This window comes from Scardinius erythrophthalmus (genome assembly GCF_964197995.2).
Source record: "Scardinius erythrophthalmus genome assembly, chromosome: 9".
NCBI lineage: Eukaryota > Metazoa > Chordata > Actinopteri > Cypriniformes > Leuciscidae > Scardinius > Scardinius erythrophthalmus.
Genome location: NC_138229.1, coordinates 29251661 through 29276389, shown reverse-complemented (window position 1 = coordinate 29276389; position 24729 = coordinate 29251661). Strand labels below are relative to the sequence as shown.

General features: G+C 43.0%; 3 protein-coding genes across 3 annotated transcripts in view; 2 read left to right on the top strand and 1 right to left on the bottom strand.

Moving 5' to 3' along the window:
- LOC308695394 (uncharacterized protein) overlaps window positions 1-9984 on the top strand; it is a 15370-nt gene extending 5386 nt beyond the window's left edge. The window contains exons 9-17 of the mRNA XM_081373517.1: window positions 581-794; window positions 878-1018; window positions 1101-1167; window positions 1447-1706; window positions 7637-7685; window positions 8188-8254; window positions 8409-8507; window positions 8740-8837; window positions 9554-9984. Of these exons, the coding sequence (XP_081229643.1) occupies window positions 648-794; window positions 878-1018; window positions 1101-1167; window positions 1447-1706; window positions 7637-7685; window positions 8188-8254; window positions 8409-8507; window positions 8740-8837; window positions 9554-9627 (1002 nt within the window). The 5' untranslated portion in view covers window positions 581-647 and the 3' untranslated portion in view covers window positions 9628-9984. The remainder of the gene's footprint in view (window positions 1-580; window positions 795-877; window positions 1019-1100; window positions 1168-1446; window positions 1707-7636; window positions 7686-8187; window positions 8255-8408; window positions 8508-8739; window positions 8838-9553) is intronic.
- Window positions 9087-18491, bottom strand: LOC308695395 (uncharacterized protein). The gene is made up of 5 exons (XM_081373518.1): window positions 18007-18491; window positions 16341-16607; window positions 12468-12746; window positions 11763-11929; window positions 9087-10910 (listed from the first exon to the last, which is right to left on the bottom strand). The coding sequence occupies exons 1-5, from the start codon at window positions 18068-18070 to the stop codon at window positions 10866-10868; spliced, it is 822 nt and encodes a 273-aa protein (XP_081229644.1). The 5' UTR covers window positions 18071-18491; the 3' UTR covers window positions 9087-10865.
- The window catches only part of ipo13a (importin 13a), a 26538-nt gene continuing 20259 nt past the window's right edge, over window positions 18451-24729 (top strand). The window contains exon 1 of the mRNA XM_081373515.1: window positions 18451-18630. Coding sequence (XP_081229641.1) covers window positions 18583-18630 — 48 coding nt within the window. The 5' untranslated portion in view covers window positions 18451-18582. The remainder of the gene's footprint in view (window positions 18631-24729) is intronic.

Genomic DNA, 24729 nt, shown 5'->3' with positions numbered 1-24729 from the left:
ATATACAAGCTGTCAAGTGTGGTTTTATCTGGCAATGACATAAATTTAAAGCTATTAGAAATTTTTTTTTTAAATGCAAGATCTTTAATATGTCCAGCCCCTATTTCCCATAAAAGCGCAGATTGGAGTGGAAAGTTCTGTGGGTGATTTACTGACGACACGCAAATTAAGGAACAAACACAGCGGATAATTTCCATAATGACCAAGAAAATTAATCTACCAAGAAAATTAGCGTCTGGTTTAAGACCTGCTTTTTTTGGGCGGTAAATAATGGCGCAAACACCAGTAAATTGACAAGCGCAAACCTTAGTAAATAAAATCACCTTGCATGATTCATTTGAATACTCTCCTGCCATAAATGTTCTGAAAGGGGAAACTCCTACAAATGCATATGCAACAAGATCAGCCGCAAAAATAACCCTGTCCACGCCTTTTCAGCGCTCATTTTTCTTTAGTAAATCCTGACAGTAGTTTTTAATGCCAAAAGAGCATTTTTACCCAAGCTGTTAGTAAATCTGGCCCATAATGTTATACCGGTTTAAAAACACCAAAGTTATGCTCTAAGATTATGATTTCCCAGGGCACAAATCACTGGCGCATCAAGCCAGGAAGTTGTCCTGCTGCCTGAGGAGGATTTGGGGCTTCCCATGGAGATGCCTGTGTTAGAGGAAAGAGAAAGGACGCCAGTATCTGAGGCTGTACCCATACCATCCCCTCCGCCCATCGAAGAGGAGGAAATGGCCATCGAACCCGAGAGAGAGAGGGCGGTGAGAGAGAGGAGCCCTCTTCTTCAGGTGTGTTAGGATGTGAGGTCTGTCTTGATGCTACATTAACGCATTTGACACATTTGTCATCAAGCCATCTGTCCCTCTGTCAGCCTGCTGTAGTGAGGCCTGAATCTCCTAAGGGGACGAGGAAGAGGAGAAGACAGCTGCTCTTCATCGATGAACACACACAGTTATCTCAAGAGGAAATGAAGGCCCGGATTGATGATTCGGAGACAGAGACCAGGCCTTTCGTAAGTCCAGAACAGTCTGTATTCAAGTCAGCATTATTTTTGTGAATAAAATGGTTGGCAGTTGTGTGTTTTTTTCTCCTAGGCGACACTCATCAAACCACGCTTTGAAAAAAAGGGTGCTAAAGAACTGCTCGGGAACCCTTGCATGAGTAAGTCGGTGAATATCCGACTTAATACAGTCATATTTCACCCTAAAATCATAATGTTGCTTTTAAAAGAAACTAATACTTTTATTCAGCAAGGATGCATTAAATTGAACAAAAGTGACAGTAAAGACATTTATAATGTCATAATATGACCTTTATTGATATTTCATGATAGCTTCCATGATATTCACTAAATCATCCTAAGCTTTATCCCTTTATACAGTCCAGAGCTAAAGCTGAAGCGCATATTATTGACAGTTTATTGTTATGCTTTCTACATAGGCCTTCCACCTGAAATCCTGGCGCTATGGAAACAGGCCGCGGTCGTGAGGCCCATCCCTCCATCCAGGCCGCGCTGGGACGTTCCCGCAGCTGAGGAGATGCCAGAGAGAGAGGAGGAAAGACCAGAGCCAGCAGAGAGAGAGGAGGAAAGAGCAGAACCAGCAGAGAGAGAAGAGGAGAGACCAGAGCCAGCAGAGAGAGAGGAAAAAAGACCAGAACCAGCAGAGAGAGAAGAGGAGAGAGAGCTCAGCCCAAGAGAGGTCTAATTCCACTAACACTAACTATTACATTTTAAGATGTAACTCATCCCACACCATTTGTGTTAATACCTTAAAGGGTTAGTTCACCAAAAAAATGAATATTCTGTCAGTAATTACTCACCCTCATGTTGTTCCAACCCTGTGAGACTTTCGTTCATCTTCAGAACACAAATTAATATATTTTTGATGAAATCTGAGAGCTGGCTCACTCCTTCATAGGCTGCTAGGTAATTGATATTTGCCCGCCCAGAAAAGTTAGTAAAGACATTGTTAAAATAGTCCAAGTGACTAGAGTGGCTCAACCTTAAGTTTATCAAGCGACGAGAATACTTTGAGAAGATGACGCCTCACGATCATTTGATGGGAAAGTGTGAAAGGTAAGCCAATCATTTTGTGGCATTGGTAAAGCACTTGGCCATATAGGAAATGCACACTTTAGAACCATTTTAAAAACTACATCGAGACCCATCTGCGTCATCTTCTCAGTTCTCGCGTATGCGTCGTGGCGCTCTCGTGAACTCACTCATAGCCCCACACAGAAGAAAATGAATAGTTGAATAAAGTCGTTATTTTTGTTTGTTTTTGCGCACAAAAGGGATTCTCGTCGCTTGATAAACTTAAGGTTGAGCCACTGTAGTCACTTGGACTAATTTAACGATGTCTTTACTAACTTTTCTGGGATGGCAGATATCGATTACCTAGCAGCCTATGGAGGGGTGAGCCAGCTCTCAAATTTCATCAAAAATATCTTAATTTGTGTTCCGAAGATGAACGAAAGTCTTACGGGATTGGAACAACATGAAGGGCGAGTAATTACTGACAGAATTTTTGGGTGAACTAACCCTTTAAAGCAGGGATTCCCAAACTTTTTTTTTTTTTAGCTAAAACCCCTTTGACCTAAAATATTTACTTGTAGTACCCTGAGATTTTGAGTTAATATTTGAATAATTTAATAACACATTTGCATGTGGTCACATGACATGCAAGTAGATAAATAAAATATACTTTTAGTTGGTGTTTTATTTTAAAATGATTTATTCATTTTAATATAGAATTTTTATGAGGTATATATATATATATATATATATATATATATATATATATATATACAGTATATATATTATATTTAAGATTCGCGTTCCATCAACTCACAAACCCTCTGCAGTTCCCTGTTTGAGAAACCCTGTCTTGGATGCACACTGTGCGATTTTGGCCAAGATTTGGCCAATTTCTTAGCCTGGCAAGCCAGACCTACATCAAGATGTTAGGTCTAGAAACTCACCATAGTCACGGCTCAATCCGAGGGGCGGGATAAACGGCTGTCTTTCAAATTTCCTCTGCACGCAATAGGACAGCGCTTCAACCAACCAGAGCGTTTTCCCAACAGCGGAGCTTAGTTGATAGATTCAACTTTTGCCATATCTGGCCGGCAAAACGACGAACACATCTTCCTTTTTTAAGAATGACTTAAGTGCCGTTCTTTGCTCTTTTCTCAAAGAAAAACTTAACTCCAAGTCCTCCAGAGTCGCGGCAAAGCCGATTCGAAAGACCGTTGTTCTCCATCAGCAGCTGCCATTCTTTGTTTTCAAGTAGCAGCCAGGTAACCGTCGCAACTCTGTCATCATATGTTAAGCCCGCCCCCGCCTACTCTATACACAACGTGATTGGCCTGACCCAATCTGGGTTTTTGCAGCGAGAAGGTTTATTGAGAGTTGCTAGACCCACCTGGCTGCGAAATACATTTTGCGGCCGCTAGGGTGCGTCTAGATTTCTAGGCTACCAATTTCTGGCAGTGTCAGAAGATTTGACTCACAGTCCTGCAGTGTGACGTCTCCTACAACGACTGTCAAATTATCTTCGTTTTCAAGACAAGCCGTGACCAAAATTAACGTTAGAGATTTCTTTGTAGCCATCATTTAAATCCTGCGTGTAACGCTGTCAGGTTGGGGGTGAAGGAAGAAGCGAGGACTCAGGTGCAGAATTGATGGGCTTTATTTTAAAAATAAAATAAAACAGGAACAAACAAAAACTACCCCGAAGGGGAAAACAAGACAGACTTGACTTGACTTGACTTGACGGCAGGGAAACACACAGTGTAGATACGACAACGAACCAGCACAGAACTGCAAACACAAGGAGAATAAATAGGGAGAGCAAACAAAGCAGGTAACGAGGGAGGACAGGTGGGGAAAATGAATCAATAATCAGGTAACAAGGTGGGCGGGGTTAGACAATTGACAGGAGAGCACATGGCACAAGGAAACACATGACAAGCCATGTGCTCACAACAAACAGGACTAGAACACAAAACGAGACATGAACACGCAGCTAGTGAAAACTCATAAGCCACGTGTTCACACAAAACATAACATGAAAGCACACAGCCAGTGAAAAACTAGCTGTGTGTTACACAGCACAAGACAAGAAAAAACACGCAGACAGAAGAGCGCGCGGCTCGAGCGAACTCGAAACTGCGCGCGCTCACGTGACAAGACAGAGCGCACGAGAACGAGCGAAAGCTCATTCCGTGCGCTCACAAAAGACCTAACTAGACAGACATGTCGGGATCCAAACACCATGCCCCGCACATATAACAAGGCACATAGACAAGTGAGTGCATGGCACGAGCGCGCTCGGAACCGCACACTCACACAGAGACGAGACAAAACAGGGAGTGTCAGAGCTCTGTCACAAAACCAAGAAATTAACTAGACCGAAGTGACAGAACCCTGACACTACCCCTCCTCCAAGGGACGCCACCTGGCGTCCCAAAGCGGGACATCAAAAACAAGACAGGAACATGACAAGACAACTCACCAACAGACAATACAAGACAGGAAGATCAAGACACAGAGACAAAGTGGGGAGGGAGGGAGGGGAGCCAAGTCAGAGCCAGCAGGAACATCCACAAAGTCGAAAAAAGGGACCAGGGAGGGACGGGCGGGTTGAGCCAGGGAGGCTCAGGCAGATCTGGGGTCATGGCAGAAGACCAGGGTGGAACCGGAGGGACAGACCAGGGAGATTCCGGCGGGTCTGGAATCCTGGCTGAGGACTAGGGCGGTGCTGGGGGAACTGACCAGGGAGACTCCGGCGGGTCTGGAATCCTGGCTGAGGGCCAGGGCGGTGCTGGAGGAACTGACCAGGGAGACTCCGGCGGGTCTGGAATCCTGGCTGAGGGCCAGGGCGGTACTGGAGGAACTGACCAGGGAGACTCCGGCGGGTCTGGAAACCTGGCTGAGGGCCAGGGCGGTGCCGGAGGAACTGACCAGGGAGACTCCGGCGGGTCTGGAATCCTGGCTGAGGGCCAGGGTGGTGCCGGAGGGACTGACCAGGGAGAATCCGGCGGGACAGGAGTCCCAGCTGAGAGCCAGGACAGTACAGGGGCCTTGGGTGGCGTCGACAGGACAGGTTGCAAGGGCAGAGCCATCAGGGCAGGCGGAGCAGGCTGGCCAGGCTTGGGAAAGACAGGGACTATAGTGAGGAAGGCCGTATAAGCAGGAGCAGGCTGCTTGGCGACTGCTTCCGGGCTGGCAACGGACTCTGGGACAGCCTCCGGGAGCTTGAGCGGGGCCGGCAGGGCGAGCAGCTTGAGCGGGGCCGGCAGGGCGAGCAGCTTGAGCGGGGCCGGCAGGGCGAGCAGCTTGAGCGGGGCCGGCAGGGCAGGACGCCTGGAAATGGCCTCTGGACCCGCAGCAGGCTCTGGGACGACCTCTTGGTCCTGGGGTATGGAGGAAGCCTTCCTCCTTCTCCTCCGTTTCCGAGAGCGAGGTGGTGCTGCAGTCTCTTGGACCTCCACAGGGGGCGCTGCAGCCTCTTGGACCGCCAGTGGGGGCGCTGCAGCCTCTTGGACCGCCAGTGGGGGCGCTGCAGCCTCTTGGACCGCCAGTGGGTAGGAGGCAGAACTGTTCTTCCTCCCTCTCCGCGAAGGGGTCATCGGAGGACTGGGGACCTGGCAGTTTGTGAGGTGAATAGGAGGTGGACCAAGAGGTGGAAGGCCACCCTCCTCCCCACGGTTGTATACAAACCCCACAAACTGCCAGAATGAAAGTATCCCCAGCATTCCCATCTCCCAGGCAGGGACAGGCTCATTGAGGCCGTTGTTGAAAATGTCCTTGAGCGCAGTGTTGTTAATATCAAGCCCCTCCGCAGTGATGACAAACTGGTGGGCAAACTCTTTCACTGTAGACACCCCTTGGCGAAGAGAAAAGAGCATGCCATAGCGCTTCATCTTCAGAAAAGTGGAGGGGCAAGCTCTGGGAGATGGAAACAGGAAGATGACCATCTTTCTGCTGAGTCCTCTGATGGCTGGTTCGTTCTGTCAGGTTGGGGGTGAAGGAAGAAGCGAGGACTCAGGTGCAGAATTGATGGGCTTTATTTTAAAAATAAAATAAAACAGGAACAAACAAAAACTACCCCGAAGGGGAAAACAAGACAGACTTGACTTTGACTCGGCTTGACTCGGCTTGACTCGGCTTGACTCGACTCGACTCGACTCGACTCGACTCGACTCGACTCGACTCGACTCGACTCGACTCGACTCGACTTGACGGCAGGGAAACACACAGTGTAGATACGACAACGAACCAGCACAGAACTGCAAATACAAGGAGAATAAATAGGGAGAGCAAACAAAGCAGGTAACGAGGGAGGACAGGTGGGGAAAATGAATCAATAATCAGGTAACAAGGTGGGCGGGGTTAGACAATCGACAGGAGAGCACATGGCACAAGGAAACACATGACAAGCCATGTGCTCACAACAAACAGGACTAGAACACAAAACGAGACATGAACACGCAGCTAGTGAAAACTCATAAGCCACGTGTTCACACAAAACATAACATGAAAGCACACAGCCAGTGAAAAACTAGCTGTGTGCTACACAGCACAAGACAAGAAAAAACACGCAGACAGAAGAGCGCGCGGCTCGAGCGAACTCGAAACCGCGCGCGCTCACGTGACAAGACAGAGCGCACGAGAACGAGCGAAAGCTCATTCCGTGCGCTCACAAAAGAAAACAAACACGCGGAGCATTGATGTCCGAATCCCGACACAGAACCGAAACCTAACTAGACAGACATGTCGGGATCCAAACACTATGCCCCGCACATATAACAAGGCACATAGACAAGTGAGTGCACGGCCCGAGCGCGCTCGGAACCGCACACTCACACAGAGACGAGACAAAACAGGGAGTGTCAGAGCTCTGTCACAAAACCAAGAAATTAACTAGACCGAAGTGACAGAACCCTGACAAACGCAGCTCACTGTCGCCGAACATGTCATTGATTGACAAGTTTTCTTGCATGTGTCCGTTTTTAACGCGTCTAGACTGTCATACAGTCTGACATTAATGACAACTGAGATCTTACAGTGTGACATGGCTTACAGCGAGGATCATGTTCGTACAGTCTGACAAGCAACAATCGTAAATGTAATCGATAATCAATCGCACAGTGTGCACCCGGCTTTAAATCAGTGCAACCAAACCACCTAGCAACACCCTGAACACCCTAGAAACCACACATCAACCACCCAGAAAACTTTAGCAACACCCTAACAACAAATGCCAGTGACATCAAAAGTGTAGAAATATTCCAAAAATTAAAGATTATAGTTTAAACATAAAGAAACTAATAAACAAAGAGATGCATATGTGTCAATGACTGAAAGACATGCATCCCATTTAGGGCCAGATTTACAAACAGCTTTCGTAAGCTCTTTTCATTCCCATCGGCGTTTTTTTTTGGAATTGCGCTCTCACTGTAATTTGCCCAGTTTTGTAAATCTGGCCCCTAGTCTATTTGTTTGTGAGATCCAAATGGATGGATATTTTATACGCATTTCAAATGCATACAACTTAAATTAAGTGTATAACAAGTGGTTCTGTTTTAGTGACTGATCTTTTTTCCGGCATCCTTACTATTGTAGATTCCCAGAGAAATGGTGGAGTCTGGCCTCCTCCAGCAAGAAACACCAGGTAAAATATCAGTATAGAACAGATCAGCCAGAACAATAAAAGCACCAGCCTAATATCATGTAGGTCCCCCTCGTGCTGCCAAAACAGCTCTGATGCCTCGAGGCATGGTCTCCACAAGACCTCTCAAGGTGTCCTGTGGGATCAGGCATCAGGCACTTATGTCTTATAAGTAGCAGATCCTTTAAGTCCCGCAAGTTGTGAGGTGGAGCCTACATGGATCTAGTTTAGCTACTATTTTTTCCTTTTGCTTGACAATTTTTTCTTGGTTCCAACACATGAAATTCAAGACCTGACTGTTCACCTGCTGCTTAATATATCCCACCCCTTAAAATCTATGTTATTCGCTTCACCTGTTTTAATGAGTTTTAATGTTGTGGCTGATTTTCTCAGATTACAGTTGATCGACTTTATTTCAATAATGACTGGCGTGTTTTGAAGGGAGGGAAAGAAAGAATAACAAGTTTAGCTGCTACAGAATGTTAATTTTTCGTTGTATTTGCAGCCTCTTTGGTCATTTTGGAGACACCAGACAAGGATTCTTCTCCACTCGAGACACCTGAGATGAGACGGTGAGAAGAGAGATGGTAAAAGAGAGACAGAAAGTGTGAGACGGAAGTAGCTGTCGCTCTCATTAGAGACTGGTTTGACACGTGTGAGTTTCACACTCAGTCGCTGCATAATTAAGTGCCTTCTGAATAATTACTTCTGCTTTCATGGGTTTAGATCCCCTGTTTCAGAAATTCAGTTCGGTCTAGAGGGCATCCCAGAGGAGAGAGTGCCAGTGATGGAAGATATTTCAATGGATATTGAGGAACAATTAAGGTAAAGCTTAAAACTATATGCTTCTTTTTGATGTCAATGTAAAAAAAAATCAGTTCGATGTTGATTCAGTTCAGTTCAATAACAGTGTAGATGTTGTAGAGTTCATCAATTATGAAATTATTCTGCTATAAAGCTCATTATCATTATCCAGCAAGTTTTGCCCATTTCAGTGGATTGTTACCCTGAACACATTTCTAATGTATTCTTTCTTCAATTCTTTCTTCTGTTGAAGGCCGCAGGATGTCATTGAAGATTTAGTGACCTTTCGCTCTCTGCTGCCCATTCAGGCCAGCCGTAGAATTGTTGCCCGAATCTTTTGGAGATTGCTAGGTAAGATTGTGGCAAGCCTTGTTTATACTTTCGCCTCGCTAAACCGGATGGCAGCGGTGAGAAGAATTACACGTGACAATGTTTGTTTTTATTACACTTCACCAATCCCACGCTACAAAATAATCATGTTAAACCCGATAAACCTTGAGATTATTACTTGTGACATTACAACAAAATATATGGATATGAGAACATATGTATAAAACTAAACAACAATCAATAAATTATTTCATTAGGCATTTTCAGTTAATTTCATGAACATTTTTATTAAACATAGACCTTTATTTTGTTTAAAAGGCTTATTTCTGCCGGGTCAGATGTACCTGCTCAGCCAGAATCGCCTCTTGTCCATCTTCGGAAGCGGAGCCGCTTGCTAAAGTTACAAAAAATGTTGTGCACACCCCCAAGCGAAATGGGGTCTCGTGAAAAAAAATGAACATAATGAAATTATGAAACCAAGGGTTTGCCTCAAAAATTGGGAGCAATTTTCCCAGTGGGATGGTCGACTTGTGGGCCAATTAATGAAACCAATTTTATTTTCAACATACAAAGATTTAAATGGAGAAAATCACCAGCTAGAGGCCAATAACGGTGTGAGAAGGAACACCACGATTAACTAAATAAATGTAATCAAATGCTCCCCAGTTCTTAATTTATTGAAAAGTTCAGTCGCCTGGGAATTTATGCAGTCTTGTTGTTTCGTCTTGTGTTTACAGAGCAAACGGTTGCAAGAGAGGTCACAGTGCGACAGGACGAGCCGTATGGTGACATCATCATTTCACAGCCATAGATCGATCGTAAACCGATGACGACTTGCCATTATTTTCAGACAAAACTGGTATGACTTATAAAATCAGTGTTCATGTTTATGAATTTTTAAACAACTGAAAGTCCTTTAGTTGTATTAACATGTTATTGATGGTTTAACAGATTTTTGTCATTGTTTATTTAATATTGTGATATTTTGTAATCTATGATAAACAAGTTTCATCTTAACTTATTAACTTATGCAACTTTTCAATGTTTTCTATATTATTCTGATGATACCATGTTTGTTACAATACTCGTGTTTTTATCATAATATTAAATGTTGTTCTCGGTTTTATAGCATGAGGCATCACAAAATAAAGTTTTCTTCTTTTATTACAAACTCTTCTCTTTACAGGTTCAACAACACAACTATGCAATATATATTTATCAGGTTGTTTTGGCACAAAGTACATAGGCACTAGGTTTACCACAAATACCAGCATAGACAGAAGTGGATATGCTAAAATACATTTCAGGTTATTTCACATACCTTCATTAGTGATCGAGACAATCAACCTTTGACATAAATATCAAAATCACAATTCAACTGAACCCCAAAATCGCACTCATTGTTGAACACTGTCACATAAAAAGCAAAATGTTCCTCACTACACTGTCTTAGCTCTAAATATCAGTGCAAAAAGTCCAGAGACATGTATGCTAAACCCAGGGAACTTTTTTTCTCCAAAAAACATTTCTTGGAAAATAAGCCCCTGAAAAGAAAAACATGCAGCACTGTGTAGATTCAAGAAATGTAGACCTTTCATAATAAACCGTTCTATAAAAGTTACTGTTAGAGTGAAGCAGATTAACCAAAATAATAGTGTTATAATATTGAGTACAACTATAGTGTCTAAAAAATGAAAAACATTATCTTCGGCAAATGCTCTAATTCACTTAAAAATACTACATGCGTCTCCTACATGGTAAAAATTTGCGGTGAATCTTATTCCCTTCTCTTAACTAAACTGTTTTATTAGGGAACTGTGCAGATTTTAGCAGCGAATAAGACTGAATTTCTTGTTTTATTCTATTTTATGAAACCCTTTTTTTCTATTATTACGCAACCACTTTTCAGCATCAATTCAATGCCTCCTGAGAATCATCAAAACCCATAATCAGAGATCAGTTGAGAAAGCTGTCTTTCAGGGGAATCGCAACAATAACAACACTGGCTGCCTGAGGAATCAAATAATGAAATGGTGGAATTCAATCTTGCTAATAGGTGTATCTTGACAAAGGCGTGTCTTCTAGGAGATCATCCTGCAAAAAAAGCAATTACATTTTTTACTTTAGATGCCTGTGGATTTGCAAAACATGCCACATCCAAATCGATACGGTAAAACTGACGCCCTTGTTATCGTTCGTATCCACTGTAAGCAGTCGCCCAATCACAACAGACTGTACCATCTGTCCAATCAGAGCAGAGTAGGCTCTCAGAAAGGAGGAGTTGAGAGAAACCGAATCATTTATCGTTTAGACACCGTGAGAAAGGAGGTGATGCTGCAATGTATATTATTAGAAAATTAAATGTTTTGTAAAGTGCATGTAAACCTATTGTAGGAGACAAAACAAAATTAGGAGCCTTTAAAATAGCATAATAAGGGCACTTTAAAGGAATTAGGTCACCCAAAAATGAAAATTCAGTCATTATACACTCACCTTCATGTCGTTCCAAACTCGTAAGACTTTCGTTCATCTTTGGAACACAAATGAAGTCTTGATTGAAACCCGTGTTTCAATATGGGTTTGGGGCGATATGAAGGTGAGTAATTCATGAAGGTAAAAGAGCAGCAAAACCCGAGAGCACGTAGATGTGAATTTGAGAACTTGTACAATAAATATTCGTACTTGTACGCTAATATTTACACTCACAGCGCCAATGTGAAAACCTGTCAAATTAAAATCTGATGTTGAGATTTGTACTCCCAGACAATAGTCACAAACCTGTATTCTGAATTTGAAGCTGCAGACAAGTAGTGACAAACGTGTAAAATGCCATTCACAGAAATACAAAGGTTGAACTATCCCTTTAAGAATTACAAATTGCTGCCCGAATGCTGTGTGCAGAAATCTGTAAATATCCAAGATATGTGATATTGGCATGAGACTCACCATAGGGAGATCTTGAAGCCGATGGAATTCTGGATGCTCGTTCCGCTGGCGGAACCTGAGGAAGAGGACGGCCGAGACCATGGCAGTGCAAATGATGAAAATGGTGACCAGAGCCGCAAGCAGGGGGTCCAGGGGTGATGTAGGGCGGTGAGGAGCCTTGCCTGATTCTGGAAGATTGAGAAAGAGTGGAAACTGATTATCACTATCACAGGAACTAAACCGAAGGAACATAATGGAGCTCTGCACAGACCACAGAAGTAAATGTAGATGGAAAAATAATTCAATCATCATCCATCATGTGCTTATTAGACCTCTACTGCAAGACCAAAGACACCACTCAAACCTATCAAAGGTTTTCTCTCTCTCATACTTAAGTAGAGTATCTTAGTCAAACAGAGCATGAAGGGTCAGTTCAACCACAAATAAAAAAAGCTTGAAATACATTTAAAAAAAAGGGCAGAGCTTCAATTGACCATATTTGAGTGAAAAAGCCGAAATTAAATCTGTTCATAACATAAAGCGATCGTGTCTCTTCAGAAGACTTGCATTAAACCGCTTGATTCAAGTGGATAACTTTTACAATATCTTATCTGAGGTCTTATGGGTTCGAAATGACATGAGGATGATTAAATGCTGACATTATTTTTATTTTCGCTTGAGCTACCTTTAAACTACATGGCAGGGAAATATTTGCTATCCACACACCTTGATCACCCACGTCCAGTTCAGAGGGCTCGTCCTGGTCTTCCGAAGGAGCGGGTCCAGTGACCTCTGAACTGCTGGTCAGGGCAAACTGAGATGTCTGAGGGTAACTGGGGGTGAATGGTGGAGCTGTTTGTGTTGCCTGGGACGCACTGCTGGTTGAGGTGGAGAAGGTCTGATGTCCTTCACTTGGACTGATGGATGTTGCAGGAGCTGTGGCTGCTGAATCTGAAACGGTGCTCTTCACATAAGAAGGAGATGAGCTGCCGCCAACAGAAAAACCTGCAGGAGAAAGATTGGCACAGAAACACAAGCTTTGAACATAGAAGGAAAAAGTAGTGAAGGTAAGATTTGAGAAAGTATGATTTAAGTATTTGAAGTTGTAAAAAGCATGATAGAACTGGAGTGTGAGTGGTGCTAATCTATGCAAAACACTCCCACAGTTCAAAACAGGAATGTGTGCAGTGTTGATTTCATGAAAAGTTCATTAAGATGAATAACAAAGATGAATCTAATTAGCACTATATAGGAGGATACAGATTTATTTGAGATTTTCCACTAATTCAAATACTTTTCGTCTGATTTTTATCTTTTAAATGTTTTTCTATAATCACAGACAGATGATAGATATATGGACGGACGGATAGACAGACAGATAGATAGATAGAAAGATAGATAGACAGACAGATGGATGGATAGATAGATAGACAGACAGAAAGAAAGATAGATGATAGATAGATAGACAGGCAGAAAGACGGATAGATAGATAGATAGATAGACAGGCAGAAAGACGGATAGATAGATAGATAGATAGACAGACAGGTAGATGATAGACAGATAGATAGACAGAAAGACGGATAGATAGATAGATAGATAGATAGATAGATAGATAGATAGATAGATAGATAGATAGATAGATAGATAGATAGATAGATAGATAGATAGATAGATAGATAGATAGATAGATAGACAAATAGACAGACAGACAGGTAGAGGATAGACATAGATAGACAGACAGATATAGATAGATAGACAGACAGACAGATGGATAGATAGATAGACAGACAGACAGGTAGATGATAGACATAGATAGATAGACAGACAAATAGATAGATAGATAGATAGATAGACAGACGGACGGACGGACGGACGGACGGACGGACGGACGGACGGACGGATAGATAGATAGATAGACAGACAGGTAGATGATAGGCATAGATAGATAGACAGACAGATAGACAGACAAATAGATATAGATAGACAGACAGACAGACAGACAGACAGACAGACAGATAGATAGATAGATAGATAGATAGATAGATAGATAGATAGATAGATAGATAGATAGATAGATAGATAGATAGATAGATAGAAGCAACAACCTTTGGGCTTGTTTTGAATAGCAATTGTGGCAACCCTGGTCACGGCTCCCTCCTTCAGTGTTGGTCTATGGTATTTTTTTACTCGTTTTATTTTCTGCCAGGCAAGTTTCGAAGAACTACTGTTTTGAAGTTGTTTTCAACAGTCATACTTAAGGTCTGGCATAAGTGCAGTAAACCAATAAGTAGATATTCAACTGCCCTAAATATAGCTGTGTTTCCAGTGAAATGACAGTATGAGAGAGGGATATTATTTACAAGCACAGTCGTGTTCCAAAATGTTACGCCCACGTCCAGCCATTATTTACAGATAGACGTCTGATCAAGTGGGTGGAATGTGGCACTTTCCCAGAGAGTCTCATGAGTTCAGTCTTGATTCTGTCACATTAAGCCCAGTGTTGTATCTCTAAAGTGGAACACAGTGATGTACACACACATGAATCATTGTATTCATACAACGATATGCGAGTAATGCCACCATCTTTACTGTCATCTCAGCTAGTGTTTGACCAGTATGGGTTTTTAAATATCGGACACAAATGGCAACATCTAGAGAGCATCGTGGAAGATGACTGTGATAAAGCCAATATATAATGATGGCAAATGCTTGAAATTTCTGAAGGAAAAAAAAATCAACTGCAAAATATTCTTAAAAAATGTATAGCAGTTTTATGGTTTAGTAATGAATAGGTCAGAATCGAACCCACATTTCCTAATTCCTACATGAGCACTAACCAAAAAGCCACGGCTCTTACTAAAGCAAAGTAAAGTAAAATGTTTAAAGCAAGTAATAAAATTAATTTGCAGTACGTTTTAGAAAGAAACGGTAACACTTTATTTTACTGTTTCCTTGTTACATATGTTACATGTACTTACCGTAGTAATAACAGTAAATTATGCATAATTACATGCAATTAACCCTCAACCAAAACCTAATCCTATCCTAAACCTATAGTAAGCACATGTTGTTAATTATTATTACTCACTCCTTAAAGCTACACTGTGTAGGATTTTCTCCCATCTAGCGTTGAAATTGTTTATGACTAACTGAATATTACTTTCTAGCCCCTCCCATTCCGAGGGCTTTTTAAAGTCCGCGTGAACCAGAAGTTGCAAACAACTTTTCTCCAGTGTTGTGACGTATTTCCCAGTGAAAAGGAATATTGAACAGAGGGCAGGGTTTTACTCTAGCGCTCCTCCTCTCCATCTCTGCTCATAACAGACTAACGGTTTGAGGGGAGTGGTTAAGCGTTTCCCAAACCAATTTCTCAAACCTACGTCATCAGGGAAGGTCCTCCAATGCAGAGGGGAGGGGCATTTTCAGATTTTGATTAAAGATTACGAAGCCAAAACATTTTTTTGTGTGGATTGACTTTGCATGGATGAATTGTTCACCACAAAACGATCAATTTAGACAAACAAAGTAAATATGGTCAATTTTGATTTCATGTGGACTTTAACTCCTACGGTGGCCGTATTATTTCAAATCTGCCGGCAGTCGCGAGTAATCTCCCCCTCGCATTCGTCACGGTGCCACTGAGTGTAAAAACGCGAAAGGCGAAGCTTGAATTAGTCCCTCTTTGGCTAATGTATTTTCAAGATGGAGGCTGCCGCCATTCGAGCGACTCGCTCGTATGTATTCTGAATGGCAGATTCTACACTTACGAGAATACTTGATTAGTTGGTAGAAGTAATTACACATTGATGAGCACATATCATTTTAAAAGAACAAAGTGTTTTTTGCTAAGAATCAACTTAAAAAATTACAGTGTAGCTTTAAAGCAACACCAAGCACTTTTCCTCTTCGGTCCCCCTACAGGTTGGATGCGGAATTGTCCATTACCGCTGTCGTAAAGAATTTAGCCTAGCGTCACACGCACGCTATTTGTTTATCCAGCACCACCTTTGGAAATAACGAGTAAGGTAGAGTATGTTGCATGGTTTTATGAAAGTATGATGTATTGCGACATCAGAAACGGCTATTTTTTATAAAGGCTCCACCTATTGGCTATAGTAACGCTTGCCGTAAAGCAAGTCAAATTTGTAGTTTCTTATGTCTCATTCGAACTACAGATCCGCTACCCGATCTGGCAAACTTGCACAGTGCGGTTATAGCCGATAGAGGGCCGCAAAGCGAATGCAGAAGTGCCGTTCACCCTGTTGTTCACCTTGTTACAAGTTGATGAACCACTGAAACGGTTTTGGAAACATTATTTTTGCATTTGTAATTATTTGTGTAATTCACTTCTAAGTGAATTTTTTCTTTTCAGTGCAGAGCTTTAAAATTCGATGGTATTCGTTAATACTGAAATTCGTTTCAGTATTAAATTTTAAACCTCTAACTCTTCATAACTGTTAATTTTGCAGCCTCATCTGCCCCTGTCCATGTTGTTGTTCTCAACCCAATGAACGGCAAATTTGTTTTCAAAGCCAAGTTAGACTGATTAATGACAGATAACGTTTGCAATTAGATTAGGTTTAATTCGATTAGTCTTGCCTGGCACTGAGGCTGTGTCCGTGTTGAGGGTGGTGGTGGTGACATCTTGTAGCGCAGGGGTCTGTGAGGCGGCTGGGGACGGAGAGCTGTCATTGGATGGCTGTGATGGAGGAGCAGCAGAAGGTGTGACCTCACCGCTTGACAAATCAGTCGGAGGAGGAGGAGAGGCTGTACCGGGCCCGGATTCCAAAATCTCACTTTTTGAAGTGACGTGATCTTCAGGAAGGACTTCATTCAGAAGGGATAGGGATGAATCTGTTGACTGACCTTGGGGAGAAGTAGAAAGTTTCTGAATGAGCAAACCTGTTAATTTAGAATGGATTAATTACAAATGTCTACATTACAGTCCACAACTGTGCTTGTAGATCTAAGAAAAAAAGAAATGTCATGTTTATTTGCTACAGGAAGAGCGCTGTGTGTTCTCATGCTGAATCGGTTACGTGGGCGTTCCAGACCGGATCTGTACAGCCGAGTTTAATGGTCGCACAGTGAATCCACAGAACAAAGCGGTTGTGACCTTTATGTGTCAAGAAGGAGCAGAGGAACAAACAAAACAGATAAAAAGTGCACGTGCACAGGTTTTTGAAGATTTAGAAGATAGAAAAGAAGATCACTATTCTCTGCTACATCATAAACCACTTATTTATGGCCAGTTAAACTATAGTTTAGATGCATAAACAGAAAAAAACAATAAAACAAACAAACAATTTTTGTTTATACAGACAGGAGACAGGCCAAATTCGAACCCATGTCTCCCGCATCAGCCTATGTGTTCCAAAAGTGAATGAAATTATGAACCGAGATCTCGCTTCAAGAATATAATTAGCACTTAAGGGGGAGATACAAATAAATGCAAATTGGAGACCAAAAACATTTCAGTTACAAAAATGTTTCAAAATGTAATAGATGAACTGCTGTTGTTTTTTCTGTTCCCAAACATATTGTTACTAATTTTATCTTTTCCGTTTGCAGTATTGTAACGTGCAAATTACATTTTCAAAGGAGTGATGAAAGATATATAGATAGATCTATGTGTGTGTGTGTGTGTGTGTGTGTGTGTGTGTGTGTGTGTGTGTGTGTGTGTGTGTGTGTGTGTGTGTGTGTGTGTGTGTGTGTGTGTGTGATCCATGGATGTTAAAGGTTCTTTATGGAACCTTCAATGCCAATAATGAACCTTTACTTGTAAACCAATTTTTTCCACTAAAGAATCTTTTGTGTAATGGAAATGTTCCATGTATTTTTAAAAAATAAAGGTACCAAAGGTTTTTTTTTTTGTTGTTGTTGTTTTTTTTGCAGTGATGCCATATAAGAACAATTTGTTTCCCCAAAGAACCTTTCAGTGATCAGTTCTTAAAAGAACATATTTTTTTAGTGTGAAGAACATTTTAATAATATAAAATTTTCCACTATAAAGAATCCTTATTAGGTTCAATTAGAGGTTCTTCATTTAACCATCAATGCCAATAACTTTAAAAGTGTAGATAGATAGTCCCATAATGTGCTTCATGTATAGGCTAAATAATGTAATTAAAAATTAGGACATATATAAATTAGTAATGATGACTACTCCGAAAAACCATGCGAGCAAGACAAAGCCTGCAGAGACTGTAACATTGCAGAATCATGTTGCTGGTTTCATAAAGTAAATCATAAGCCATGTGCTTACCTTTTATGTCAGATAAATGAAGAACCGTCGCAGTCCATATAATAAAAGCGCTTTGAGTCCTCATGTTAAGATAAAGCGACTCAAAGCGAGCGCGCGCAGACACGGTGTAGATTCGCTCTGTGATTCCCGGGATGATCTTTCCGTTAGATGACAGCGGACATCGTCACTGCTAAAAATATCTCGAGGGGTCTGGGCTTCAAGAGCGGGGTGTGGTTGACCGCAACCTATGGTCTAAACGACAGCTTATTTATAAAGAGAGCGACAGGACCACTAAGTTAGACCGTTTGAATCGCATCGAATCGGATGTGAAGTAGGGACCGAGTGATTTGAGTGAACTGGCTCGAGACAGTCAAGTGAATGACGTGTAGCGTCAGTCCTGTCAGCTGTTATTTAGCGCGACCCACGTGTGTGTGTGTGTGTGTGTGTGTGTGTGTGTGTGGTGGTAGACCATCCCGTCAGAGCTGCCCATTACACACACATGAGCTGACGAGACTCCACAAACACCCCCTCAAAAAGTACCATTGAATACTGGCTGTCACAGAGCACAAGAATAGGAGATAAGGAACTTAATTGGGAATGGAGTCAGTGAATGCAGAGGAGTTCACGGTGGAGGCGGTGGAGAGGGTGAGTATGTGACATACAGGAGCTGTGTGGCCAAACTGACTCACAGAAACACAACATGTAACTCAGCCATTTGTGTATGAGCAGACAAACGGTGACTGATAACGTTATCCTTTTAGGCTACATTTCACGTAATTGTTATATAAAGGGAAATTGTTACTATATTTTAGATGGTCTACCATTTCTTTCACTATTGCAGCTCACTTAAAGGGATAGTTCACCCAAAAAGGAAAATGTTGTCATTACTTACTCCACTTAAAGTTGTTCCAAACCTGTATGAGCTGCTTGTTTCTTCTGTTAAACATAAAAGAAGATATTTTAAAGGTAACCAAACGGTTGGTAACCAAACATTGGGAATTCCATAGTAGGAAAAAAATACAATGGAAGTCAATGGGTGCCGTCAACTGATACCAACATTAGTAAACATGTCAGCAAACAGTAAACAGTAAACATGTCAGCATTCATTTGATGAAAAAATGTGAAAATCAGACCCAAAAAAATAACTAACATACAAAAAACTACAAACTCATGTAGCATTCGGATGATATCTATAATGTGGAATATATTGTAAGATGACTGCAACACTGTATTGACCAATCAGAAGCCAGGAGCAAACTATCCATTTAATACTATGCTGTTCTATTCTATACTATACTATATTATACTATAGTTACTATACTATTGAAAATTGTGTTTAAGGTTTTGGTGGAATATCACATATCACTCTGCAGACTTCTGTCACTTTGACATTTCATGAAGCTTGTGAATAACAGTTATTTTGTGCTTTTCTGTAGAGGCACTTAAAGGTGCTCACACTTTGTAACACATCTTTCCAATTATACTTACTTTTTATTTATTTTTGTCCAGAAATCTTTTTTATTTCATTTTGATGGTTTTTTTTAATGCAATTTTTTTTATTTACCTTTAAATTACTAGATTTGATCAATAAATAATAAATAAATAGTCATTTAAGCACATTCTTTCAACTTAAATTTAAAATAACTCATAATTTCATGCTTTTTAATTCTGCTCAAAATATCTTACATTAGGTGTTTTTGCGGACCTCTTGTGGAAAAAAATAATATAACATGATATTTCATGACTCTTGCCACTAGATGGCCTTATAGCTCTATTTGGAGCAAATGAGCTGCTCCGCTGGGTCCTAAAGTAATTTCTCTTCAGTATGCATTCAGTTACACATGTAGACATTATGAAATATTTTTTGGTAAAATTTTAGCATTTTTAGTTTGAATTTTGAGCATTTTTAGGTTTTTCTGTGTGTACTGAAGCATTCCTTGCATTATATTCATTCTTAAAGTCCCCGTGAACCGGAAGTTGCAAACGACTTTTCTCCAGTGTTATGACGTATTTCCCAGTGAAACGGAATATTGAACAGAGGGCAGGGTTTTACTCTAGCGCTCCTCCTCTCCATCTCTGCTCATAGCAGACTAACGGTTTGAGGGGAGTGGTTACGCGTTGCCCAAACCAATTCCTCAAACCTACGTCATCAGAGAAGGTCCTCCAATGCAGAGGGGAGGGGCATTTTCAGATTTTGATTAAAGATTACCATGGTAAAAAATTTTTTTTTTAAATATTTTCTTGCACGGATTAATTGTTCACCACAAGACTAGTAATATGCGCTAACAAAGTAAATAGGGTCAATTTTGATTTCATGGGGACTTTAAGGGGGTAAAATTGACCCGTGAGGGAAGGATTTGTTTCTTAAAAAAAAAAAAAAAAAAAACAACAACAAAAAAAAAAAAAACTCCTCGAATCCATTCAATTTTTTTTGTGTGTGTATTTGTGGTTCAAGTGCCACAATAGTCCTAGGGTCTTGGACCCCTCTGTGGAACACTCAATTTTTAAAATTCAAAATGACCCGAGGGAAGGATGAGGGTTAAGCCAGAGAATGTCTAATATGGCCTCTGGTTAAGCGATTTTTGAAAAATGCTGTTGAAAGTGGATCAGACCAAGCAAGCACCACAACACACTTGTAGCCAATCAGCAGTAGGGGGTGTGTCCACTCATGATGGGGGATGAGACTAGAGAGTGAGCAAGATGGAGGTTTGAAGAAAGACTGTATCTGCAAGTGCAGAGAGAGATATGGCAGAGAGAGAGATAACAAAAGAGTAAAGGCCTGTTCACACCAACAATGATGACTATAGATAACTATTACGATAACCATATTAGCATCCACACCAATGGACAATATCATTCTGTTTTTGATACTTTAAATGCTTGAGGTCGTTATAGCAGGTTTAATTCTGATTGGTTGTCAATGTTTTAATCGTTCATTAGATAAAATCGCTTTGAAAGTGATTCCAACTATGTAGTTTCTCTGTGCATTTATCTTTATCTTTATAGTTATCGTCCTTGGTGTAAACGGGCCTTAAAGCTCAGAGGAATATCACTGGAAAAAGAAGTGTTATGATCCGGCAAGAGCTTTAGGACCCACATTATTAGAAATGATTTCCAGCATTGGAGAGACCTAAAGTAACAGGAAGGCCTGAAAACGGACGCTGAGTTTGCGGTTTTACCATAGGCTACATGAGTAACATTGGTGACTAACAACAAACTCTTGCTTGTATACACTCCTGTACTGTATGTTCAGTTGTTCATTGTTCATCTTCATGCATCCTTGTTGTTCGTCTGTCATCTTCACTTTATTTTTCGCTTCACTTCTGCTATGATGTTTGTGCATTTTGGGGGCGGAGCAATGAAGTGAGGGGTGTGTTTGTTTGGGTTGATTTCAAATATCAACAATGTTCAACAAAGATTTTGAAAAATTGCATACTGCACCTTTAAGGGTGAGAACAAGTCCTATCACTGAGTTTAAAGATGTGTGATAACCATACATTTTAGTAAGCAGATTTTTTTCTTTTCTTCAAGATCACAAGATGTAAAACTGCCAAAGTCTAAAGTCTCAAAATCTGAGTAGTAAAAAGAGCAGTATCTTTTGGTTTGGAGAATGCTTTCCCTGTGGCCTCTAGGCTATTCGTACATATTCCCATAATTCCACTAACAGTTGAGCAAAGCCATACACACTTGAAGGTGTTTGTTCTCGTGCAGTTCGGGACAATATAGGAGCTTCTGGAAGTGGAAAGTAACTTGATATCCTCAGTAAGCTGTTCGAGTCTAATAATAACTGTCAGCATGTGGGGGATTTGGTGGCTGGTTTATATTATGCTTCTCCATTGTGTCCTGTGATTTCTGTTGCATCTTATCTATGCACTCAATACACATTTTTGGGGAAAGTGTCAGGTTGGGGGTGAAGGAAGAAGCGAGGACTCAGGTGCAGAATTGATGGGCTTTATTTTAAAAATAAAATAAAACAGGAACAAACAAAAACTACCCCGAAGGGGAAAACAAGACAGACTTGACTGACTCGACTCGACGGCAGGGAAACAGTGTAGATACAACAACGAACCAGCACAGAACTGCAAACACAAGGAGAATAAATAGGGAGAGCAAACAAAGCAGGTAACGAGGGAGGACAGGTGGGGAAAATGAATCAATCAGGTAACAAGGTGGGCGGGGTTAGACAATTGACAGGAGAGCACATGGCACAAGGAAACACATGACAAGCCATGTGCTCACAACAAACAGGACTAGAACACAAAACGAGACATGAACACGCAGCTAGTGAAAACTCATAAGCCACGTGTTCACACAAAACATAACATGAAAGCACACAGCCAGTGAAAAACTAGCTGTGTGTTACACAGCACAAGACAAGAAAAAACACGCAGACAGAAGAGCGCGCGGCTCGAGCGAACTCGAAACCGCGCGCGCTCATGTGACAAGACAGAGCGCACGAGAACGAGCGAAAGCTCATTCCGTGCGCTCACAAAAGAAAACAAACACGCGGAGCATTGATGTCCGAATCCCGACACAGAACCGAAACCTAACTAGACAGACATGTCGGGATCCAAACACCATGCCCCGCACATATAACAAGGCACATAGACAAGTGAGTGCACGGCACGAGCGCGCTCGGAACCGCACACTCACACAGAGACGAGACAAAACAGGGAGTGTCAGAGCTCTGTCACAAAACCAAGAAATTAACTAGACCGAAGTGACAGAACCCTGACACTACCCCTCCTCCAAGGGACGCCTCCTGGCGTCCCAAAGCGGGACATCAAAAACAAGACAGGAACATGACAAGACAACTCACCAACAGACAATACAAGACAGGAAGATCAAGACACAGAAACAAAGTGGGGAGGGAGGGAGGGGAGCCAAGTCAGAGCCAGCAGGAACATCCACAAAGTCAAAAAGAGGGACCAGGGAGGGACGGGCGGGTTGAGCCAGGGAGGCTCAGGCAGATCTGGGGTCATGGCAGAAGACCAGGGTGGAACCGGAGGGACAGACCAGGGAGATTCCGGCGGGTCTGGAATCCTGGCTGAGGACCAGGGCGGTGCTGGGGGAACTGACCAGGGAGACTCCGGCGGGTCTGGAATCCTGGCTGAGGGCCAGGGCGGTGCTGGAGGAACTGACCAGGGAGACTCCGGCGGGTCTGGAATCCTGGCTGAGGGCCAGGGCGGTACTGGAGGAACTGACCAGGGAGAATCCGGCGGGACAGGAGTCCCAGCTGAGAGCCAGGACAGTACAGGGGCCTTGGGTGGCGTCGACAGGACAGGTTGCAAGGGCAGAGCCATCAGGGCAGGCGGAGCAGGCTGGCCAGGCTTGGGAAAGACAGGGACTATAGTGAGGAAGGCCATATAAGCAGGAGCAGGCTGCTTGGCGACTGCTTCCGGGCTGGCAACGGGCTCTGGGACAGCCTCCGGGAGCTTGAGCGGGGCCGGCAGGGCGAGCAGCTTGAGCGGGGCCGGCAGGGCGAGCAGCTTGAGCGGGGCCGGCAGGGCGAGCAGCTTGAGCGGGGCCGGCAGGGCGAGCAGCTTGAGCGGGGCCGGCAGGGCGAGCAGCTTGAGCGGGGCCGGCAGGGCGAGCAGCTTGAGCGGGGCCGGCAGGGCGAGCAGCTTGAGCGGGGCCGGCAGGGCAGGACGCCTGGAAATGGCCTCTGGACCCGCAGCAGGCTCTGGGACGACCTCTTGGTCCTGGGGTATGGAGGAAGCCTTCCTCCTCCTCCTCCTCCGTTTCCGAGAGCGAGGTGGTGCTGCAGTCTCTTGGACCTCCACAGGGGGCGCTGCAGCCTCTTGGACCGCCAGTGGGGGCGCTGCAGCCTCTTGGACCGCCAGTGGGGGCGCTGCAGCCTCTTGGACCGCCAGTGGGGGCGCTGCAGCCTCTTGGACCGCCAGTGGGGGCGCTGCAGCCTCTTGGACCGCCAGTGGGGGCGCTGCAGCCTCTTGGACCGCCAGTGGGGGCGCTGCAGCCTCTAGTGGGGGTGCTGCAGCCTCTTCAGCCGCCAGTGGGTAGGAGGCAGAACTGTTCTTCCTCCCTCTCCCCGAAGGGGTCATCGGAGGACTGGGGACCTGGCAGTTTGTGAGGTGAATAGGAGGTGGACCAAGAGGTGGAAGGCCACCCTCCTCCCCACGGTTGTATACAAACCCCACAAACTGCCAGAATGAAAGTATCCCCAGCATTCCCATCTCCCAGGCAGGGACAGGCTCATTGAGGCCGTTGTTGAAAATGTCCTTGAGCGCAGTGTTGTTAATATCAAGCCCCTCCGCAGTGATGACAAACTGGTGGGCAAACTCTTTCACTGTAGACACCCCTTGGCGAAGAGAAAAGAGCATGCCATAGCGCTTCATCTTCAGAAAAGTGGAGGGGCAAGCTCTGGGAGATGGAAACAGGAAGATGACCATCTTTCTGCTGAGTCCTCTGATGGCTGGTTCGTTCTGTCAGGTTGGGGGTGAAGGAAGAAGCGAGGACTCAGGTGCAGAATTGATGGGCTTTATTTTAAAAATAAAATAAAACAGGAACAAACAAAAACTACCCCGAAGGGGAAAACAAGACAGACTCGACTCGACTCGACGGCAGGGAAACACACAGTGTAGATACAACAACGAACCAGCACAGAACTGCAAACACAAGGAGAATAAATAGGGAGAGCAAACAAAGCAGGTAACGAGGGAGGACAGGTGGGGAAAATGAATCAATAATCAGGTAACAAGGTGGGCGGGGTTAGACAATCGACAG